Source organism: Phoenix dactylifera, unplaced genomic scaffold, assembly GCF_009389715.1.
Source record: "Phoenix dactylifera cultivar Barhee BC4 unplaced genomic scaffold, palm_55x_up_171113_PBpolish2nd_filt_p 000051F, whole genome shotgun sequence".
In the NCBI taxonomy this organism is placed as follows: domain Eukaryota; kingdom Viridiplantae; phylum Streptophyta; class Magnoliopsida; order Arecales; family Arecaceae; genus Phoenix; species Phoenix dactylifera.
This window is the reverse complement of record NW_024067670.1, coordinates 1666850-1691508: the sequence shown is the minus strand read 5'-3', so window position 1 is coordinate 1691508 and position 24659 is coordinate 1666850. Positions and strand designations below refer to the sequence as shown.

General features: G+C 40.8%; 1 protein-coding gene across 2 annotated transcripts in view; it reads right to left on the bottom strand.

Moving 5' to 3' along the window:
* The window catches only part of LOC103724354 (golgin candidate 2), a 63391-nt gene that overhangs the window by 5338 nt on the left and 33394 nt on the right, over positions 1-24659 (bottom strand). For both annotated transcript variants that reach the window (XM_039116094.1, XM_039116093.1), the window contains exon 5: positions 1911-1968. In XM_039116094.1, coding sequence (XP_038972022.1) covers positions 1911-1968 — 58 coding nt within the window. The remainder of the gene's footprint in view (positions 1-1910; positions 1969-24659) is intronic.

Genomic DNA, 24659 nt, shown 5'->3' with positions numbered 1-24659 from the left:
ATTGCACAAAAGGAGACAAATAATTATCAAAGAAGCAAGCTAAGAAGGTGAGTATACAAAGAACAAAGAAAAACAGAATTGCCCAGCAATATAGGTAATACAGAGAGAGTCAAACCCAGAAAGGCAAATGTAAGAGCAAAATAAAAATTTCCTGTTTGGGTTTTAAGAACTGATATCAGATATTTGATTTATAACCTGTCTTAGTTCTAACTGGAAAACTAATACTAATTATTTACAATCAAATACTATTACAAGATTTATGTCATGAAATAAATTGAATCTGACATAAACACAGATAGAAACAAAAGCATTATAATAAAAAAAAGTTTCAAAGTGGCTGTGTTTCTACGAGCAAATGTAACACAATGCTTTTCAATACTAATATCTTGGTCATCTTATTGGATGACCGATACTAAATACAATAATAAACAGAGATATCAGTTTATCTTAGCTGAGATGGAAAGTTGGAGATAATCAAAAGGGAGCCAGGGATCCTGAGATCTCAAACGATATATAACAACTGAAATATCGCAATATCAATCAGTGTCGTAAAGATAAAGGCTCAGCCAATATCTCAGCATATATTGGTTTATATTAGCCAAGACAATAGAGGCTAACAATTTTTTAAATATCATATCACACAAGTGCCTTATACATGATTCAAAACGTTTCTCTTCAGATCTTGGTTGAGATAAAAACTTCAATGTAATAGTTATATTTTTATTGCCCAAGGCTTGAGGTATCAGCCAACATGTGTTGTGCAGACAGAGAACTGGAACCCGGCACCCAGCACCCAAAACCAGGTCGAACACCTCAGTGTCAAGTGGTATTGACCAAAGCTGAACCAGCAGTTGTCACTGTTTGATACTGAGATTAGCAGCTTCGCAGGCACCATTTTTTACATTTTTTACTGTGGCTCCATAGAGGGTGAAGTGTGTTTGAGGGCTTCCAACAATTTTGGAAGTATTCTTCAATACACAATGCTGGAAGCAAGTGGAAGTTAACAAATCAAAGCCAGCTACATTAGCTAGCAAGGTATTGGGTCACCCTCCATTTTCTATGTATTTCATAGGCAAAAAAGTTAGCCTAGAAGTGATGGTAACTCAAAAGTAATAGCTAGGTACCTTGTTTGTCAATTTTAAGATGTAACACCGGTCCATGTGCTAACCCAAGATCCAATTGAGTCATTTTGAGAGGTCCTGGTTCCACCAAAAATCCTTTTCCAAAACAATCTTAAATCCGAATATAGCAAGACCAATGATATCCGTTTTGATTGATTTTTCACCTATATTGTTGAGTAGGAACAAATCTATAGCCTTAGAATCTTTTTAGTCAAACTATATATTTTTAAAATTATTTTTATGATATTTAATACTAAAAATCATTAAAAAGTAACTAAAAAAATTATGGTAACATGATTGCACTATATTTGTCCCTGCCAAGAAAATGCCATGCAATGTGCCAACACAGCATGCCAGCTCGTAATTAACATGATTATAGGCACCAACTCTTCAATCCATGTTGCTGCCAACAACAAATCAAGAATTCCAAGCTTTCAAGAAGCTAATTTAAGAAATGAATTATGCAGGTATCTAGTAAGCACATAACCTGTCATTTTATTTAATACATGAAAATGATTGAAAATAAGCTACATGGATATAGTTGTTACTCACTTTCACTTTCTTGCTGTAAAGAGTTATGGCTCAATTGTACTGTATTTAATTGATAATGGACTAAATCAACAACATTTCAGAATTTATGCCACGTGCATAAAAAAAGTAGTACGATAAGAGAATAATATTATGACTGAGGAAAAGGAAAAGACTACAAAACAAGCATTAAATGAATATAAACACAAGAATATTATACTGTTATCAATGCAAATATTTGAGATGTAGGAAAAGATCCACCTTCTTGAGTCAGTTCCTTCAATTCAATTTGTTGCCAAAGTTCAGTGACTCGATTCACCTTTCTCCCATGAAAAAGAAGCAAAAGTGTAAGAATAACATAATTGTTAGCTTGCACACTTCTCAAATAGAATAATCAGCCCCGTTTTATCATAGAATAGGAATTAAGCTATACAGAACCAGGGGCCATCCGAGGAAAAAAATGAGGCAAAAAGTTGTTTGACAAATGAAACTCAACATTTACCCAAAAAACCAAAAGGAACTGAGCTTCATGATCATCACATAAATATGAGAGATATAAGCAAGGTTTGCCATCTGGTACCGGTGACACACTAGCACAGTATCGGTATGGTACAGTATTGGATATTTTTGGCATACCGAGTGTTGGTATGCCTCACGTACCAGGTACCTAACTACACTCGATATGCCTCACGTACCAGGTACCTAACTACACTCGGTATGCCTCTCATACCAGGTACCTAACTGGAATGGTACGATACGCCCCGTACCTCCCAGTTTGGGCTGGTATGGCGAACCATGGATATAAGTTATGGTAACTTGATGCTTAAAAGTCAACAACTTGTGTGAGTTATAATACGATGTTGTAATTTACAAAAATGTGCATGTGTATCATCACATTTATGTGCATATGACGAGAGAGAGAGAGAGAGAGAGAGAGAAAGAGAGTGAGTTATAATCCTATAAGTACAACTAAGACTAGATCATATTAATGGCGGAATATGCAATCGGCCATTCCACACCACTAAATATGATTTACAAAAATTTTAAAATTGAAATCAATAAACATGTTCAGGATATTTTAAAGCACTGCATTCGCTAATCACAAATGAACATATTTCGTAGGATGTGAAAAATTTTGCTTCAGTATATGATTTAAAATCATCCAAATCACTGGATTTTGGTTTACATAAGCTCTAAAATTTGCAATTCATATTCAGTGATATTGATTTATATAGTTACCAATCATTATAGCATACCAACTTTACTTATATTGTCCATAGTGTGTCCACTAGAGGCAAAGGTAAAGAATTTGAAAAATATAAGGTTTCTAAATTCTACAAATTTTAATTGTTCTAGATAATGAGTAAGAATAGGTTCTTAAAGTAGACGGCACATCATTGGTTTTTTCTAATTACACACACATGAGGGAGGGAGGGAGGGGGAGAGAGAGGAATTGTTACACTTAGTACAACTAAGACTTTAATGGTGCAAAATCAATGATGGAACATCTAAATTAATAATTTGCACCATTAAATATAATTTATGACAGCTAAAATGCCACGAAGCCAAAATCAAACATTCTAGAGATTTCCTGCTTATGTATCACCACATTCCATAATGGAGAACTTCAATGGCATGATACATCATTTTGATTTGATTAATGGTCTTCGATGATGAAAAATAATAATTGTAAACATATAAATATTTGCTTATACTATTCTAAGAGTCATAGAAGACCTTTGGGGGTGTTCTAATGGTTTATCCAATCTAGGCATTTTCATTATTTTGGTATTCCAATTCTGGTCAGGTCCTGTTTGGGATAGATTTTGGGTCTTTTTAGTCTCTTGGGGGTGGGGGGGTGGGGGGTAAGATTAGGTGAGAGGTTTGAATTTTGAGACAAAGCTTCTCCAAGAAGCCTCTAGCTTTACAAAAGGGACTTGAGAGGCCTTTGAAGGGCTTTTGGGTGTTTGTTTCTCCAAAGTTTCTGCTCTCCTTGCAAGGCTTTCAAAGGTTTCAAGTATGATATGCTGAACCAGCCTGTACCGGCCGGTTCAGCACGTACCGGACTGGTCTAGTCCCTGACCAGTATGGTAGTGCGGTGAAAAACGGTTTCGGCTCCTATGGGACCAGAACAGAGCAGTATGGAGGATGTACCGGTGGAAACCGAACGATTCGCACCGGTACAAGCCCGGTATCGCTTTGTACCAATGCGAACTGGACCAGTTCGCACCGATACGTGTTTGCAGCGGCGCTGGGCAGCGCACCCGCGCACCGTGGGCAGCGTGCGGTGTGCAATACTATGCGGACCGGTTCGGCACCGGTACGACCGGTCCGGAACCGGTCCGGTAGGCCACCAGTACGCCTACCGATACTGGTTCGGCAGACCATGGTTTCAAGTATTGGAAGAAAAGGGTTTTGAAGATCAAGCCCATAACACCTTCCAATCCCACCATCGTTGTGTTGCACGCAAGAGGCCTCCATCTTGCTGCTGTTTTTGCTTCTTTTCTAAGCTGTAAAGCTCTAGATTTCAGGTATTTTCTCTGATCTAACTAATCTTTGTACTTTAAGGCTGAATTTCGATGCCCGTTAAGGGGGTGGGTATGAGTTCTTTGTTTAACCAATGAAACACCACCCAAAAAATGGTGGATAGACTTATTTGGTCATACTTAAACTGCTAAGTTTATTTTAGCGCAAGAGTGATATAACTTTAACCAGGCCAACAGCCCTCCATTCCCCATTTTCCCTTCCATCTTTACCCCTAGGTGTCATTATTTCTACCATGATTTGCCAAACCGCCACGTTCGGGCCATACCAAGCTGACCCGGCAATCGATTCGATTGTGGGAGTTGAAATCGACCCCAAACCGGGCAAAACTGGTCTGAAATAGGCCCGAACTAGCTTGTTCCGCATGGAACCGATGCGAGTCGATCGGTTCAAACTCCGAACCAGTTCTCCCTCCCTCTCTTTTTAAGTGTTGGGAAGCCTTCTCAGGCCTTCATTCATGTTTTCTTCAAACCCTCCTGGCCAAAAAATGTGACGATTCAAAACGATTCAAGGTTCCAACCCAAAATAAGGTATGCTTCGCCTCCCCTACCTCATTTCCTCCTTTTCTCCAACACCAAAAAATACCTCAAAATTTTTAAAATAAAAGATCATGCTAAAATTTTTGATTTTGGCATGATTTCATAATATGTTGTAGATATATCGATGACCTACACAATCCCACTAAAATTTTTAATTTTTTACATTATATATAATTTTTAAATTAAAAATTATATTTTCGAATTAAAAATTTAAAAAATAAAATAAAATTCATAAAATGCCTGTAAAATCAAAATCTTATTTAAGGGCATGAAGCTACTCTCCAGCTAAATTTGATTTTTAGGGCTGAAAGTGGATCAGATAATATCCATCCAGATCTATTTTCGTATCCGAATCTATCCAAATATGGATAGAAATTTGAGCATCTGAGTAGTATCCATATCCGTTAAAAAAATGGATATGGATAGATAATTATTCGATCTGTATTCGAATATCTGATTCTATTTGTAATCCTATTTAATTTTATATGGCACTCATAAACATTGAAGAAAAATAAATAACTATATTAATATGCTATTAACTTGATTTATCATTCACTTAGAAATATTTTTGATTCTAAGGTCATAATTTTTAATTATCCAATTTATATCCGTATTAATATCCATCAAGGAAGCCCAAATCGGGCACCGGTTCGGCCCGTACCGAGCGACCAGGTGGAAAACCAAGTTGGTTCGCCTATTGGAGTCGGTTCCGGCGCCGAACTGACCAAAACCAGCCAAAAAAAGCCCTAACTGGACCGAACCAAAACCAGCCTGGAATCGGCCGGAACCGTTCGGAACCAACCAGTTTCATTCGAACTCGGTGCAAATCATCCGATTTGCACCGAGTCAACCCGATTTTGAACCGGGCCCCCTTCCCTTTCCTTTGCTAATTAAAAAATGTTAGGAAGGCCAGAGAAGGCCTTCCTAACGTCGTTTCTAAACTCTCGATGTAAGGCAATGGGCAAAGAGCAATATTCCACTCATCCTTTCATCTGATTAGCCACAGCCATAGGAGAGCCGGTCACCACGACTCCTTGTCCGAGACATCCTCTCGGAGATATGATCAAAAGATACTTATACGAGGCTACTACGCTATTCGGTCGACTCAGTCAAGAGGGCGACATACATCCTCCTAACATAACTAGGCAGAAATGGGAACAAAGGGTAAACAGGCAGTGAGTGGCACAAAAGATAAGAAGACAGCTGCCCAGCATACCAAAAAAAGAAACCAAAAGGCACCTACAGCTTCATTTGAGATCAACAAAAGTACGTGATATTTTTCAAAATTTTTATGATGATTATACAATTTTATATGGCGCAAATGCCTCTCATGTTCAAGTGAAGGAGATAGCGTCTACATCCCAAGGTAGAGAAGATTAGAATCTTTTTATGCAAGATTATGAAGAATTTATCCAAGAAGAAGTTACCCAACCATCCAAGTCAGAATTAGAGACTTATTTGGAAGAGAAGGTATTTTATGATCTCTAGTTTGGATGCCTACATTAAAATATAAGCCAATAATCCTAATAATACTTTTTTTAGCAGTTTCATCCATTAGCGGATCAACAATTTAACATTCTAGAGTACTGGAGATTCAATGAATCAAAATATCCAATATTGTCTAGGATGGTACGTGACTTGGCAATTCCTGTTTCTACCATTGCATCTGAGTCTGCCTTCAGCATTGCTGATAGGGTTTTGGATGATTTTAGTAGTAACCTATCTCTGAATACGGCTGAGGTATTAATATGCACACAAGATTGGCTTCGAGATATCTTGCCTCATCTTGCAGGTTCAATTTGTAGAACATCCATAAACTTTGTCATGTACTAGTGCTTTAAAACTTTTCAATTTTTAATTTCATAAAATTTTTTATTTGTAGATGGCCCACCTCCTCATACAAAATATAAGGTTGCAGATTACAAAACTGCTATTGCTATTAATTCTGATGATTAGCTTATGCTGGTAACAATCAGTTTGAGGAGATTATTGCCCAATATATAAAGGATGGGAAGATCACTTATGTGGAGGATAAAGCTGAAGGACTTGAGAATGCTCCAGCAGCACTGTTGGGGCTCTTTGCAGGCTGCAATGTTGGGTAAACAATTCGTTGTAGTTTCTCATGAATGAACAATCATGTTAGCATCAGACTACTTTAAAGCTTCCCAAAAAATAACCATCTGCTCTTTTCAAGTAGATTGTATTGTGCCTATATGAAGGACTGAATTTTGTATATGCAATTGCTATGATGCAAGGTACACAGTACCGACCGAACCGGTTCAGAAAAAAAAGTGCGGACGCGCGCGCGTTCGCGTTATGCCACTCTGTTGCATTAAAAGCCCACGCAGGCTGCCCTGCATGGACTCGCTGCCCCACGTGGCGAGCCCTCACGAGGAAGCACGAGCTGCGCATGGACACGTGGTTCGCACCGCGTGGAACGTGCGCGGGCGCGAGTCGGGGTCGCATTTCCCCACTTGCGCGGGCGCGCTGCCCCAGCTTCTCTTTTTTCTTTTTTTTCCTTCTCTTCTTCTTCCCCAGCCGTTCTCTTTTCTTCCCCTCTCCTCTCTTCTCCTCTCTTTCCCCCTTCTCCTGCAAGCAAGGGACGTCTTCTTCCCCGTGAGGTGCTCGGGAGAAAGAAAGAGGCCCGGTAGTCTTCTTCCCCGCAAGAGAAGTCTTCTTTCCCGCTTCGACAGGTAGTCTTCTCCTCTTTCTCTTCTTCTTCCTCTTCTTTCCTCTTCTTCCTCTTCTTCTTTCCCGCGAGTACCGGTGCGAACCGGTGCAGTACGTCGGGATTGTACCAGTGCAAACCGCACCGGTTCGCACCGGTACGGAGTCGGAACCGAATTCTATGGTTATACCGTACTGGTGCCGGCCGGTACCGATACGGTACAGGCTGAACCGGTCGGTTCCGACCGGTTCAGCAAACCTTGCTATGATGTCATATTTTGTTTGGGATGTTTTTGAGGTTTTTCGTTTAGAAAGACATTTTTAAGATAAATGTTGCTGCTCATTCTACTAGGAGTGAATTTGGCAGGATATTTGGAAGCTAGCCTGGTCCGGTCTATCACAATTAAACTTTTGAATGTCTCCTCTCCATGCTCTTATAAATAGTCCCATCCTCAATGAATGCCCCTTTTGATGCTTTTCAAGGAAAGTGCGCCAACAAAAAGTACTTGCTAAAATCAGCAGAAAATGCCATTCTTTCTCCTATGAAAGATCAAGGATTCTTTGACTGATTGGACACATGAAACGTCCAACTGAAGCACATGCTCTTAGATTTTCAAATGGTATCAAAAAGCATATAGTACATACAAAAAGCTATGTCTCAGATACAATACAAACCAACCTTAGGATTTTGTGAGCAATCAATCAACCATCACTCGTCCATATAAAGGCTAGGAGGATGCAGGTGAACAAGAAAGTAGTGACAATGGCCGCCGCAAATGCCCAGATGGCCAATTCGAAGAACTTTGCCTCTCTTGACCTGCCAACTCCACCTTCTTTTTTTCTTTTTCTTTTTTTTGGTAAAAAAATAAAAGGGGGGAGAGTAAACCTCACCCGTGTAGCAACCCCCACTGGGCCCCCCCTTCCACTAGGAAATATTCGATGCAGGCCGTAAGTTTCTGCGTACCCTCCTCGACCTGTGGGTTCCCCCCACTGGGTTCATTACCCACGTGTGAGTACGTCACCCCAGCGCCACCTCAGTATCGATGGACCAGATGGCGACTCCACCTCCTTCAAGAGCTTCCTTATGTCATCAATGTATGAATCCTTTGCTGCACGAAGAAGTATGCTTTGGACCTCCTCAAGTCTGGCAAGTTTTTTGACTATGGATGTGTTTTTAGCCGACCAAATAAAGCCAGTCATCCTCCACAATACGATGCCAACATATATTGCCACAATGCAATCAACGTTGTAATGGTGGTGCTCACGTACCTTCCTTTGGGCACTATGCAGCACGAGTAGCCATATCAAAGCAAAGGTCCAGCCCCCGTATGCTTCCTGAGGAAAGAAAATGTATCGATATGTTGGGTTAGCATTTCAACCACCCTGCACTCTTCGAAGACCTGGATCCGAACTCGACCCGACACGGACCCGGACCCAAACCCGAAATTTTTAGGGCGGGTCCATGTTAATGACCCGTCGGATCAAAAATTGTAGCCATTGACCCGACCCGATCTTCTATTGGGTTGGGTTTGGGTTCAAAATTAGAACCCGAACAAAGAACCGGGTTAGGTCGGGGTCACTCATGGCCTGACCAAACCTATTTGCACCCCTACATTCAGGAGGGCCCGACCAAACCTATTTGCACCCCTACATTCTGGAGGACACGATACAGCTACAGATGACTTCACATGTGGAGTAGAATCCATAGACGTATCAGGTCCTAAGTCATCCAGTGGACCTATTACCTATAGCTACAGACAGCCAATGACCCATATAGATACGAATATCAACATGGTGCGTCTGAGGCAAGAATTGCTTAATCGAGCTGTACCGATCGGTTCAACCCGAACCAAACTAGTCTCCGACCGATTAAAAACGATTCCAGTCACCTAAGGGTCGAAACCTGATTGGATCAGCCGGAACCGGCCAAAACCGAGGCCCACTGTGGAGGATTGTGGCAATAATTGCCACAGCGAGCTGTGGCATCCCGCTGTGGCGTGGCATCGGTTTTAAAAGCCGAATGCTCTTGAAGGGGAAGGCCAAAGAAAGCCTTTCCAACGCCTCGTAAGTGGATTCAGGATCCTTTTTTTTTCAAAAAATCTGCAACATTGATTCAGGCTATCAAAAGAAAGAGCTAAGGATAAAAAAGGTGTGTTTTTTTTTTCTATCTTCTTCTTTTCTTCTTTTTTAAGGACATTGAAGAAATAGATGAAAAATTATAAAAATAAGAGATCATGACATTTTTTTTAATTTGGGCTTGAATTTTTTATATGTTCTAGATCTATGGACTAAGTATATGCTGACATATAAAATTTTAATTTTTGAATTATATAAAATATTTAAAAATTATAAATATATTTTTGAATTGAAAATATTTTTGAAAAAAATAAAAATTCAAAAAAATTGTAAAATCAGAAATGCATTTACAACCATACAAGCTACTCTATATAAAAATTTAATTTTCATTCATTCAAGTTTTGATGTGATCATGCGTATAGTAGCCTAGGCCTAAATTTGAAAAAAAATGAGAAGTAATTAACCTTTTATGCATGTCTGAGGGCCTAAAAAAATATATGTAGGGTCTGAAATGCAATTAATTTTTGAAAATATTATTACTTAAATATTATTTTTAAATATAAAAAATAATTTAAAATATATAATTAATACAAAAATTATAAAAAATTAGTACATATTACATAATTCCAAAGTAATTTCTGAGGTAGAGATCATATTTTTCTAAATTTATGATATATAAATATTTTTTAAACTATAAAATATAAAAGATATATAAATAAATAAATAAAATTAGGATTATGTATTAGATAAATCAAATGTATTTTTTGAGATAAAAAATTATCATCCTCGTATTAATAATTTGTTAATTTTAAATATTTAATAAACTGGCGTACTTGATCAACCTATGAGCGCAACTGGTGTTAGAAGTATGCCCTAGAAGCCAATATGGCTAACGCATAATTGTAATCTGAGACATAAATTTATAATTTGACTCTTATTAATTAATAAGATTGGGCAATTTGTTATTCATTCATGTTTGTATGTGTCCATAAATCATCCAAAAAATTAATAAGATGATAACACATATTCTTAAGGAGTTGAGAATTTGAGGCATGCGTCATTAGGGATTAATTTTTAAATGCTCCTGATCAATGGATCCATTACGAGGGACGGTGATCGATCCAATAAAATTAGCGCACAGATCGCTTAGTCAGATGGATGAATCTCGAATCCACAGTGTAGAGACACTGGAGTGTAGAGTCTATCTCTTAGTTTTGATAAGCCTTGAAAAACCCTAAGCCACCAATTATAAAAGGGATTCATTGGAGGCGTGTGAGGGTAATTCATTGGCTTCTTCCTCCTTCATGCCTCCTCCCTCTCCTCTTCTCCCACGGCAGCAAGGAGCCCCTCCTTCCTCTTCCAAGGTTGCGTTGGAAGCGTGAGAAGAGAACCTAAGGGGAGAGCCAACACGCCAAAGGAAACAAGGGTTCTTTCCTTCCCACGCCCAAGCCTTCTTCCTCCTCCACAGCAGCAAGAGGCCCTCTTCATCCTCTTCCTCCACGGTAGCAAGGCAAGGAAGATCCACGGTGCAAAGTTTCCTCTTTCCTCCTCCATCGCGAGCAAGGTTGAAGGAGTTCTTCTTCAAGGAGTTATGTTGCTGATCTTCTTCTAATCATCATTGATAGTCATGAGAGGTCTCTGCAAGGAGCTGCACTCCGTTGAGATCTGATCTCAGATAATCGAGTCCTCGTGTGGATACCTGTAGAGGCCGGACGCGTGGGCGGCTCCAACAGAAACCTCCAAAGATCATCAGGCTGCGGTGTTTTTCCATCTACACAAAGTTTGAAGATGAGATCTTCAAACCTTTGTTTCTGATTTTTATTTCAGTTTTTGTGATATTTAATCAACCTCCTTCAGATCCTAATCTTCCCTCCCTCGTGAGTTCAAAGGTCTTCTGAATTTGGATCCAAAAAAAATTTTGAACTCTACGATCCGTGGCGCGTTCATACGATGAACGACGGCCCATGCGAGATTCTGCTGCGATCGTCGCATCGCGCGGGGCGTAACTCAACAGTGGTATCAGAGCCACGTCTTTGGAAGTATGATTAGGATTTAAGGATTGATTAACACATTTTTAGATCTCATTTTAAAAGATTATGCTTGCTGAATTTTCTGCGTGCTGAAATTTCAGATTGCTGAAATTTTCAGCATGTAGATTTTCTTTTCCTTCGATCTTGCAATTTGTTTTTAGAATTGCAATTAGATTACATGTTTGAAATCAAGTAATGCATGATATGAAATTTAGAGAATAGCATAATAGATTAAAAGGTTCAGATCTGAAATATATGCTTGAGATGCATATGGTCTTGATCATGTCCATACTTGTTTAGGCCTATGTTTAAAATTAATATATGCATGAGATGTATGTATAAGTTAAACAAATTTTATTTACATGAGATGTGAATAAAATCTTAAACAATAGGTCATTTACATAAGATGTAAACTGAAATAATTGTCATTTACATAAGATGTAAACACATAATATATAAAAGAGTTTTATATTTACATAGGATGTAAACTTGAACCAATGTGACATTTACATAAGATGTAAATACATAACATATAGTGTGGGGTAGATTATTACATTAGATGTAAATCCCATAAGACCTAAAACCTTCCTAAATCAATCAAGAGTGAACGATATATTGAGCTAGCCCGATTTGGATAATTGATCTAATTGGTGTCTAGGAAAGCTTAAAGGTGGTTACTTAATTAGGATCTTACTCTTGAGTAAGGGGAGCCTCCCACCTGCTTACCTGGCCAATTAATCGATTACCTTTTATGAAAAATTCAAAGTTGGAATCACTAAGACTTGAATTACCCAATATTAAGTCGATTGATCTTCCACCATAGTCGAGTTGCTAAGGTCTTTCCGGCGTTGATTTATTTCGGCTAAACACAGTGGACAAGTTGCGTCGGAGGATTGGACCTCTCTATTGACATGTGATGTTGTGGGGTAAAGATGGGGTTGGGCTCCAATAATTGTTAGATGAGGACCCAGTGACGGCTTTATTCCTTCAGGAAATACGGTGGGTCTGACTTAACCAAGAAATGGGGCCAATAACTGTTAGGCGAGATTCTCATGACTTGGAGACTAGGTTAGATGCAATTTGCTTATGAAGCATTGTACAAGAGTTGTACACTCATCGTCTATATATCACCAATAACTGTTAGATGAGGTGGCATGTAGATTGGTGGAACCGCAACACCCCACTTAAAATCCTAAGTCGTAGGTTTCCGTATCTTTACCAAGGGAGTGTGAGAGATCCGAAAAATAGTGGGAGGATTTGATCCACTTTTGTTTTAAAAGTCCTTAAAACAAATTAATATCAAGTACAAATTTCTAATTAGAATCTTTACTCTCTGCAGATGATAATGGCTTCCAACCAGTTAACTCGAATTCTAGATAACAATAGGTTGATCGGACCAAATTACAAGGATTGGCTCCGCAACATGAAGATTGTCTTAAGTTGTGAGAAGATAGCATATGTTCTAGACTATGAACTCCCAGTGTTACCAGCCCGTCCAACCAATGAGCAGTGTGAGATGCATGCGAAATGGTTGGATGATGACAATAAGGTTAGGTGCTACATTATGGCATCCATGTCCAATGAATTGCAATGCCAGCATGAGAGCATGAAGACTGCCAAGGACATACTTGATCACCTGTAAGAGTTGTATGGTGAGCAAAGTCGCACAGCGAGGTTTGAAGTGTCCAAGAGGCTCTTCAAAGCCAAGATGCGCGATGGGCAGTCTGTCCATGACCATGGTTTGACCATGATCAAGGATCTTGAAGAGCTTAAGAAGCTCGGCATGAACATGCACAAGGATCTGCAAACGAATTTGATCCTGCAATCTTTACCATCTTCATATGGGCAGTTTATTGTAAACTACCATATGAATAAAATTGAATGCACCAAACTTGAATTGTTAAACATGTTGGTAACGACTGAGAGAGCCTTGAAAGGTTCAAGGGGCACAGTTCTCGCTGCCGAGCTGGCTTCTACTTCCAAGAGAAAGTCTACTGGGAAGAAAAAGACTGCGAAGAAGCAGAAGACCGAGAAGAAGCCGAAGAAGGAAGTTCCTAAGAAGAAGCTCGAACCCAAGGAAAAGTGTTTCCATTGCAATGAAGATGGCCATTGGAAAAGAAATTGTCCTATCTATATGGAGAATATAAAGAGCAAGAAGGAAGACACGCCTTCTGAAGATATGTCTAATATGCTCATTATTAAAACTAATCTAACGGTTTCTTCTATTTCCAGTTGGGTTATAGACTCTGGTTTTAGTGTTCACTTGTGCACTACCATGTAGGGTCTAAAGAAAAGTAGAAGGCTTAAGGAGGGTGCGGTAACCCTGCAGGTTGCAATGGAGCAAGAGTTGCTGCTGTTGCTGTGGGCACCTATCTTCTGCGATTACCGTCAGAATTTAGTTTGATACTTAGAGATTGTTATTTTGTACCTAGTACTAACAAAAATTTGATTTCTGTATCTTGTCTAGCACAGGAACATTTTGAATTTAATTTCAATAAAGACTGTTGTTCCATTTATTTGCGAAATAAATTGGTTGCACGTGGTTTCATGATTGACAGTCTCTATCACTTACATATGGATGTATCTGTGAACGTATCTGAGCATACAGTAACATATGATCCAAAAGATCCAGAGATGAAATAAATCAAAAGTATTTATGGCACCTCAGACCTGATCATATAGAAGAAGACAGAATTAACAAATTAGAAAAACATGGGTTTTGGGGCTTATTGACTTCTGAGTTATATCCAATTTGTGAATCCTGCCTTCAAGAAAAAATGGCCAAATTATCCTTTGTAGGACACAGAGAGAGGTCCACTGATATACTTGCCCTAGTATACACCGATGTGTGTGGCTCATTCGATGTGCAAGCTAGGGATCATTATTTCTACTTTATAACCTTTACCGATGATTACTCACGGTATGGTTATGTCTATCTTATGAGATATAAATCTGAAAAACAGACAGAAAAATTCATTAAGGTTCTTCGATCAGATCGAGGTGAATACCTTAGTAGAAAGTTTCGCGATTATCTCAAAGAAAATGGTATAGTTTCACAATGGACACCTCCTGGTACACCTCAACTCAATGAGGTGTCAGAGAGGAGGAATCGGACCCTATTGGATATGGTCAGGTCCATGATGAGCTTCACTGACTTATCCTTATTTCTGTGGGAAGATGCCCTACTTACAGCTATCTACATATTGAATAGAGTTTCCTCTAAGTTCGTTCCTACCACACCGTATGAGATATGGCATGGTAAGAAACCGAATCTTGGTTATCTCAAGATTTGAAGATGTCCGGCCCAAGTCAAGCGACAACAGACGAACAAGTTAGAGGCTAGGACAATTGGTGCTCGTTTCATTGGATATCCTAAAGAGTCATTAGGATACAATTTTTACATTCCAGAGGATCACAAAGTGTTTGTGAGCCAGCATGCCATCTTCTTGGAAAAACAGTTTATCCTTGATAGAGGCAGTGGAAGAAAAATTGAGCTCGAAGAGAGTCTCTGAAGAGCAACGAGCAATTGAGCCTAGTGAACCAATTCACATTGAGCCAATACATGAAGAACCTCGTCCACTTCGTAGATCCAGTAGGATCTCCCATCCTCCTGAAAGATACTTAGGTATACTTACAGGAGATATAGAGGAAGTGTTCCTCATGGAAGAAAGGGAATATGGTGATGATCCCAAAACCTACAACGAAGCGATATTAGACATCGACTCCAAGAGATGGATGGAAGCAATGAAGTCAGAGATAAGACTCCATGCATTTCAACCAAGTTTGGACCTTAGTAGATCCACCTGAAGGTATAGTACCTATTGGGTGTAAATAGATCTACAAAAGAAAATTAGGTTCGGATGGCAAGGTAGAGACCTATAAAGCAAGGTTTGTGGCAAAAGGTTATAGTCAGCACAAAGGCATTGACTATCAGGATACCTTTTTACTGGTAGCCATGCTAAAGTCCATTCGAACGTTGCTAGCTATTGCAGCTTATCATAATTATAAGATTTGGCAAATGGATATGAAAACTGCATTCCTTAATGGATATCTTGAGGAAGAAATCTATATAGAGCAGCCTATGGGTTTCACTTTCAGTGTTGGTGATCCCAAGGTCTGCAAGCCGCAAAGATCCGTCTATAGATTAAAGCAAGCATCTCGGAGTTGGAACACTTGTTTCAACGATGTAATCAAATCATTTGATTTCATCAGGAACGAAGAGGAACCATGTGTGTACAAGAAGGTCAGTAGGAGGGCTATTGTATTCCTTGTATTGTACGTGGATGATATACTTCTAATTGGGAATGATATTTCCATGCTCACATCGGTCAAATTATGGTTGTCTAAGGAGTTCTCCATGAAAGACCTAGGGGAAACATCCTATATTTTGGGGATTAAGATCTATAGAGATAGATCTAAGAGGATGCTAGGCCTATCACAGAAAATGTATATAGAGAAAGTGCTGAAGAGGTTCAGCATGGCAAACTCTAAAAGGGGATTGTTACCCCTAAGGCATGGGATAAATCTCTCTAAGAAGATGTGCCCCAAAACATCTGAAAAGATTTAGCGCATGAGCAGGATCCCTTATGCTTCGACAATAGGGAGCCTCATGTATGTCATGCTATGTACTTGACCTGATATAGCACATGCTGTGAGTGTCACGAGTAGAAATCAGTCAAATCCAGACGAGAAATACTGGATAGCTGTGAAAAATATCTTTAAGTACTTGAGAAGGGCTAAGGATATGTTTTTGGTCTTTGGAGGAGAATCTGAGTTAAAGGTAGAAGGATACACTGATTCAGACTTTATGACTGACCCTGATGATAGAAAGTCTACATCAGGATATGTATTCTTATGCAATGGAGGATCGGTAAATTGGAAGAGTTCCAAACAATCGATTATTGCAGATTCTACCATGGAAGCACATAGAGCGGCGATTTCATCTAATTCGTGACTACCTCGAAAAGAAATATGTAGAGGTGTAGAGAGTAAACTCCACTGACAACATGGCGGGCCCATTCACTAAGCAGCTGAGTCAGCAAAAGTTAGAAGTCCATCTTGAGAAGATAGGGCTTAGATATATGTCTGATTGGCTTTAGTGCAAGTGGGAGATTGTTAGAAGTATGCCCTAGAAGCCAATGTGGCTGACGCATATTTGTAATCTGGGACATAAATTTATAATTTAACTCTTATTGATTAATAAGATTGGGCAATTTGTTATTCATTCATGTTTGTATGTGTCAATGAATCGTCCAAGAAATTAATAAGATGATAACATATATTCCCAAGAAGTTGAGAATTTGAGGCATGTGCCATTAGGGATTAATTTCTAAATGCTCCTGATCGATGGATCCATCACGAGGGACGGTGATCGATCCGATAAGATTAGTGCACAGATCACTTAGTCAGATGGATGAGTCTCCAGTCTACAGTGTAGAGACACTGGAGTGATTGTGCAAGTACTTGTTAGAGAATAAGGTACTGAGCGTGACCAAAGAAAGTAGTCACATGGATGTCCATCCACTCGTCAGTGACTACTTATGCTGCAGTTGTATGACTGGTCCTTTGACCTGCGATGCCTCAGCTATTCACTGTGAGGTTGCTGTAGCTTGACGAGCATGTAAACTTGGACCCTAGCCAATTGGGTTCTTGTGGTGCGGATTGACTACAGTAGGTTCATTTTGGAATAGAATTGCATCTAGATGGGATCTATCGACCTTGATAGATTAGGAGTGATCCTATATGATTTATGAGATTAAGTTCGATAAATTTCTGGCCAAATATTTTGAAAAAAGAATTTTTCATATCTTGAACTAGAAGTCGAATAAATTTGACATATGACGGACGATGGGGTTTGACTAGTTATCCATAATCTCCGTCCTGTCGGGATCCATGATAGAGAGACTGTATCATACACTAACTACACCTAGAGGTTCAGACATTCCATTCTGCTGAGTTACCACCACATACTGCTAGGTGTCACTAGTGGATTGTGAAACTTGAAGGTATTCACTTGATTATCAGTGAACCCTAAGAGTAGAACTCAAATTGTTTCAGTCCACTGAAAGGAGTTTCAGTGATATTGAGATGGAGATCTCAATATGTCTCACTACCAGACAAAATAGAACCTACAGGGTCACACACACAGAGGATTTAATTAGTCAGACTATCGTAATTGTGATTTAGAATCATAATTGATGTCAATTATCAATATGATTGGTGATTGGATTAACCCACTAAATCTTAGTGAGTTAATGGAAGAAGAATTAAGTGGAATTAATTGCAATTGGATTGCAATTGGGCTGATTTGATGAGCGAAATAAAATTGGGTTCGACCCAAATTGAGTTGGGCTCATAATTGGTTTAACCCTGATTAGATTAGGGTATATTCTTGGAATATGCCTTAAGCCGTGTTCACACCATGCGGATTTTAAAGTCCACATGGCATTGTAGGATGAAAATGCATTAAGTCGTGTTCACACCATGCGGACTCTAAAATCCCCATGGCATTGTAGGATGCATGGCGCCCCATCTAATTCTCCTAATATAATTAGAAATTAGCCAAAGTCCTAATGTGATTAGGACCCATCCAACACGCCATGAAAGAGGTTCAAACCCAATGTGATTAGGCTCTAATCTCTTGATCCAAGGACACGTCATACATTGATTTGAGGCGCCACCTAAGAGGATTCTAATCCTCTTGATCATGGCACCATGGACACTTGGCATTGATCCAAGGGTGGGCGGCAAGGTAGAGTCTATCTCTTGGTTTTGATAAGCCTTGAAAAACCCTAAGCCACTAATTATAAAAGGGATTCATTGAAGGCATGTGAGGGTAATTCATTGGCTTCTTCCTCCTCCACGCCTCCTCCCTCTCCCTCTCCTCCTCTTCTCCCACGACAGTAAGGAGCCCCTCCTTCCTCTTCCAAGGTTGCATTGGAAGCGTGAGAAGAGAACCTAAGGGAAGAGCCAACATGCCAAAGGAAAGAAGGGTTCTTTCCTTCCCACGCCCAAGCCTTCTTCCTCCATGGCAGCAAGAGGCCCTCTTCATCCTCTTCCTCCACGGTAGCAAGGCAAGGAAGATCCACGGTGCAAAGTTTCCTTCTTCCTCCTCCATCGCGAGCAAGGTTGAAGGGGAGTTCTTCTTCAAGGAGGTATGTTGTTGATCTTCTTCTAATTATCATTGATAGTCATGAGAGGTATCTGCAAGGAGCTAGCACTCTGGTGTGATCTGATCTCAGATAGTCGAGTCTTCGTGTTGATACATGTAGAGGCCGGACGCGTATGCGGCTCCAATAGGAACCTCCAAAGATCATCAGGCTGCGATGTTTTTCCATCCGCACAAAGTTTGAAGATGGGATCTTCAAAACTTTGTTTCTGATTTTTGTTTCAGTTTTTGTGATATTTAATCAACTTTCTTCAGATCCTAATCTCCCCTCCCTCGTGAGTTCAAAGGACTTCTGGATTTGGATCCAACGATCCGTGGCGCGTTCATACGATGAACAACGTTCCATGCGAGATTCCGCTGCGATCGTCGCATCACACGGGGCGTAACTCAACAGTGGTATCAGAGCCACATCTTTGGGAGTATGATTAGGATTTAAGGATTAATTAACACATTTTTAGATCTGATTTTAAATGATTATGTTTGCTGAATTTTCTGCGTACTGAAATTTCAGATTGCTGCAATTTTCAGCATGCAGATTTTCTTTTCCTTTGATCTTGCAACTTGTTTTTAGAATTGCAATTAGATTACAATGTTTGAAATCAAGTAATGCATGATCTGAAATTCAGAGAATAGCATAATAGATCAAAAGGTTCAGATCTGAAATATATGCATGAGATGCATATGGTCTTGATCATGTCCATACTTGTTTAGGCCTATGTTTAAAATTAATATATGCATAAGATGTATGTATAAGTTAAACAAATTTTACTTACATGAGATGTGAATAAAACTTGAAACCAAGGAAAGCCGTACCGGTCCGTACCGGCCGGTACGGGCCGGTACAAACCGGTCCGGTGCTTGACCGGTACCGGAGACAGATGAAAACCGGTATATCCGGTTTTCATCTGCGAACCGGCCGGTACGGACCCCGTACCGGCCGGTACGGGACTCATACCGGTGCGAACCGGCCGGTTCGCACCGGTACGGGTGTTTTTTTTTTTTTTTAAGAAACCACAGCGCTTCGCGCTGTGGTTTCAAAAACCACGCGCGGCGCGTGGTTTCAAAAACCACGCGCGGCGCGTGGTTTCAAAAACCACGCGCGGCGCGTGGTTTTAAGGGAGAAGTGGCCCGTGGGCCACTTCTTTCACTTTTTTTTTTTTTTTTTGGCAACCACAGCGAGGCGCTGTGGTTCCAAAAACCACCGCGGCGCGTGGTTTCAAAAACCACGCGCCGCGCGTGGTTTTAAGAAGGAAGTGGCCAACCGGCCACTTCTTTCAAAAAAAAAAAAAATTGCTGTGGCCGACAGGCCACAGCTTTTTTCCTTTTTTAATGGGAAAAGGAGTGGCCGGAGGCCACTCCTTCCCATTAAAAAACAAGGAAGTGGCCGACCGGCCACTTCTTTCCGTACCGAATCAACGATCTTAAGCTGGGATTTTCTGTTAATCTGGGATTAACAGCACGATCTTAAGCCTCTCGTTCGGTTATAAAAACCGAACGAGGCTCACTTCTTTCCCAAACAATTTGAGGTTGAGACTTGAGAGGTTCTATTTAAGGTGCGGAGACGGAAAGATTTGAGAGATAGCGAGGAGGAGGTCCTACCCAAAAAATCCAGCGGAGACTATTTAAGGTGCGGTTTTTTTATCCTATATTATTTCATTAATTTTGTTAATAATTTACTTAAAAAAATAGTTTATAAATTACTTAAATAATAAGATAATGCAAAAATTTACTTTATTAGCTTAATTTTTTGATAAGTTGTCCTTTTATGATAGAAATAGAGCCATCAAGAAAAACGAACCCTGCAAAGCGTGATATTGGCTGGTCTTATGGGCGAAGACTTGGAAGTGAGGGGCAACGACACCAGTTTCAATGCAAGTTTTGCGACAAGGTTTTCAAGGGAGGAGGGGTAACCAGGTTGAAGCAACACTTAGCCGGAAATTCCGGTGAGGTTGCTACGTGCCGAAATTGTCCTAACGAGATTCGTTTGCTGATGAGGCAGAATCTTGCTGAGGCCAAAGAAGCGAAGGAGATGGCTTCCAAGAAGAGGGCGGAGGTCGATCGCCAAGCGGCAGAGCCACCTTCCTATCACTCTAGGGAGCCAGAGGAGGTCGAGGATCTAGATGAGGAGGAGGCAGATATTCAGGCGGCCATGCATGCAAGCCTGGATGATCAGTGGCAGCAGGAGGAGGCGGCCAGGCATAGGGCTCGATTTGGGCCCTCTGCATACGAGTCGGGCGGCGGTTCTTGAAGCACTAGACAAGATCCAGAGTTCTTGAGGACAACTTCAGTAAGGGAGGGCGTCGGCAAAGAACGTGGCCGGATTGCATCTATGCTGGGTGGTTTTGGTAGCCGAAAGAAGTCATCTAGAGGAGTTCCAGAAGGAGCGACAATTCATGATGTAGATCCGCATGCTCTCCCCAGTAGAGATTCAAGGCAACAGAGGGTAGACACAATGTGGATGAAGGATAAGAAGAAAACTATGTGGCGAGCTATTGGATCCTGGTTTCACTTCAGCCACATCCCAGCGAATGTGGCAGACAATACATACTACAGGTCTGCCATTGCCGCCATACAAGCTGTCGGTCCCGGTGTAGCTCCTCCAGGCCCGAAGGATATATACGGTGAGCTTCTTGACAACAATAAGGAGGAGCTGAAGAATTGGATTGACTCCTACAAGAGCAAGTGGCCCATATATGGACTAACCATCATGTGCGATGGTTGGACCGGTCCGACCAGGCGGAGCATCAACTTCCTGACATACTGTGATGCTAAGACCTTCTTCCACAAGTCGATTGATGCTTCGGCTTATGTGCACAACACCTCGTACATGCTGAAACTTATGGAGGATGTGATTGATCTGGTAGGAGAGGAGAATGTCGTGCAGGTCGTCACTGATAATGGGCCGCAATATAAGGCTGCCGGGCAGGTCTTGATGGAGCGGCGGCCACATATTTTCTGGACCCCATGTGCTGCACATTGTATCGATCTTATGTTGATGGACATTGGAAAGATCCGTAGGGTGCAACAAACGGTGGAGACAGCCCAACGCATTACGAGGTATATTTATAACTATAACTGGGTTCTTTTATTGATGAGAAAGTATGCAGGGGGAGAGATTCTGAGACCAGGAGTCACACGGTTTGCTACCAACTTCATCGCACTTGATAGCATACTCGAGAAGAGAGGAGCCCTACGTCAGATGTTTGCGAGTCCCGAGTGGTATGATAGTAGATATTCTTATGCCGGCACTGAAGGGAGCAAGATAGAAGACTTGGTGACGAGACAGCCATTCTGGCAGCGGGCTACTACAATAGTCAAGGCTATCAAACCATTATATGAAGTGCTGCGGGCCGTAGATAGCGAGATCTACCCCCAGATGGGGTTTTTGTATCACATGATGGTCAAGGCAAAGGATCAGATTATGGAGGCAGATCCAGCACATGGCCGGTCATACATCAACATCATTGAGCAACGGTGGGGAGCGCAAATGGGTACGGAATTACATCTAGCAGGTAAACTAAGATATAATTATAGTGACAATTATAGTGATGGATATAATTATATAATTATGCTAAGATAGTCTCGTATATGTGCAGCATACTACCTAAACCCCCGGTTTCAGTACAGCATAGATGGAATTGGTATGGATGAAACACTTCTGGATGCTTTGCGTAATGTGATTTACAAGATGGAGGCAGATCCAGAAAAAGCGGCCCTATGTCTTGAAGAGGTAATTATGATTTAGTAATTACTAGCATGTGTAAGTATATCAGCATCTTCAATTATTAACATGGTTTTCTTATGCTTATTTTTCACAGAGCAAATTATTTAGAGAGGGCAGCTACAGTTTTGGCCAACGAGCGGCTGTCGTCAGCAAACACAATATGAATCCAGATACGTGACACATCAGCAAAACATTCACCTGGTGTTACTTAGTTACTATTATGAAACTATCATATATGTAATCTTCATAAATATTTTTGCAGCTGAATGGTGGGTGCATTTTGGCGGATCCGCGAGAAATCTAAAGCGGATAGCTATCCGGATCCTCTCCCAAACAGTCTCCTCTAGTGGATGTGAGCGCAATTGGTCCACCTTCGCCCTTATCCACAGCAAACAAAGAAACCGTTTGACGCAAAAGCGCCTCAACGACCTTGTTTATGTGCATTACAATTTGCGGTTGAGGCTAAAGTGCATCCAGGAGGAAGTGGAGCTCAAGTATACAGATCCGATTTACGGGTCCTTCACCGCTGATGATGATGATCCACTACTCGGCTGGCTTGTAGGCCAGCAGCAAGAGCCCGAGCTTGACGAGCCAGGATCGCCTCCACGACCAGCTACCTTCATAGCCACCGAAGCTGGGGTCGATCCAGAGCAATGGGCTGAGCGCAATATTCCACGCACTCCCAGAGCTGATCAGCCGCAGGCACAGGGGAGCCAGACAGAGAGGGCCAGGAAAGGAAAACAAAGAATCCCAATGGAGAGTGTCGAGGAAGAGACTTGGACTAGCAGCGATGAAGGTTCTGGTGGTGATGGATCTTCTAGCCATGGAGGGAGCGGAGGACAGTATGGTACTCATGAGACACAGCCGGAGGGTGGTCTTTATTTCACCGGTGAGTCCCAATTTATGGGTGCTACACAGGATACGGACCACGGTCGACCACCTGATAGAGATCGTGAGGATATTATTGGTTATAGAAGACGGGCTCCTCGAGGTCGTTCAGGAAGACAGGATACGACTGCAGATCCGACAACATACGGATACGGATTCTATTATCCACAGCCTCAGCCTGACGAATACGGATATGGTGCATTGGATTTTGCTTCCGCCATATTTGGATGGGCCCCTACACAATCAGAGGACACCTCTCAGAGCCAGAGCGTGAGCGAGAGATCCGACAGTTCTTATAACCTGGCGCGTGTTCCTTCTGATTGGGTTGATTTGCCTCCTCCTGATTATACTTATGATCCAGATATCTACGAGAGCCATCGGCACTCGTCCCGATTTTAGATATCCTAGAGTACTTTAAATGTATGTAAATGATTGTATCTTAATTCGAAGATATTTTATGTGTATGATTTTATCATTTCGAACGAGAGGAAAACATAACATGCAATCATGCATCATATATGTTTCAAATTTCAACCCTAAATTTAAATATGAAAATATCAAAAATCATGAAAAAAGTAATAAAAAAACATCAATTTTCATTTAATTTAAGATCCAACAGAGACAACATTAAAAAAAAAAAAGTCTGGCTCGCGGAGCCCGGCCGGTACCGTACCGGTCCGGACCGGTACGGCGGACCTTGCTTGAAACAATAGGTCATTTACATAAGATGTAAACTGAAATAATTATGTCATTTACATAAGATATAAACACATAATATATTAGAGAGTTTCATATTTACGTAGGATGTAAACTTGAACCAATGTGACATTTACATAAGATGTAAATACATAACATATAGTGTGGGGTAGCTTATTACATTAGATGTAAATCCCATGAGACCTAAAACCTCCCTAAATCAGTCAAGAGTGAACGATACATTGAGCTAGCCCAATTTGGATAATTGATCTAATTGGTGTCTAGGAAAGCTTAAAGGTGGTTACTTAATTAGGACCTTACTCTTGAGTAAGGAGAGCCTCTCACCTGCTTACTTGACCAATTGATCGATTACCTTCTATGGAAAGCTCAAAGTTGGAATCACTAAAACTAGATTACCCAATATTAAGTTGATTGGTCTTCCACCGTAGTAGATTTGTTAAGATCTTTCCGGCGTTGATTTGTCTGGCTGGACACAGTGGGCAAGTTGCATCGGAGGACTGGACCTCTCTATTGACATGTGATGTTGTGGCGTAAAGATGGGGTTGGGCTCCAATAATTGTTAGGTAAGGACCCAGTGACGGCTTTATTCCTGCAGGAAATATAGCGGATCTGACTTAACCAAGGAACGGGGCCAATAATTGTTAGGTGAGGTCCTTA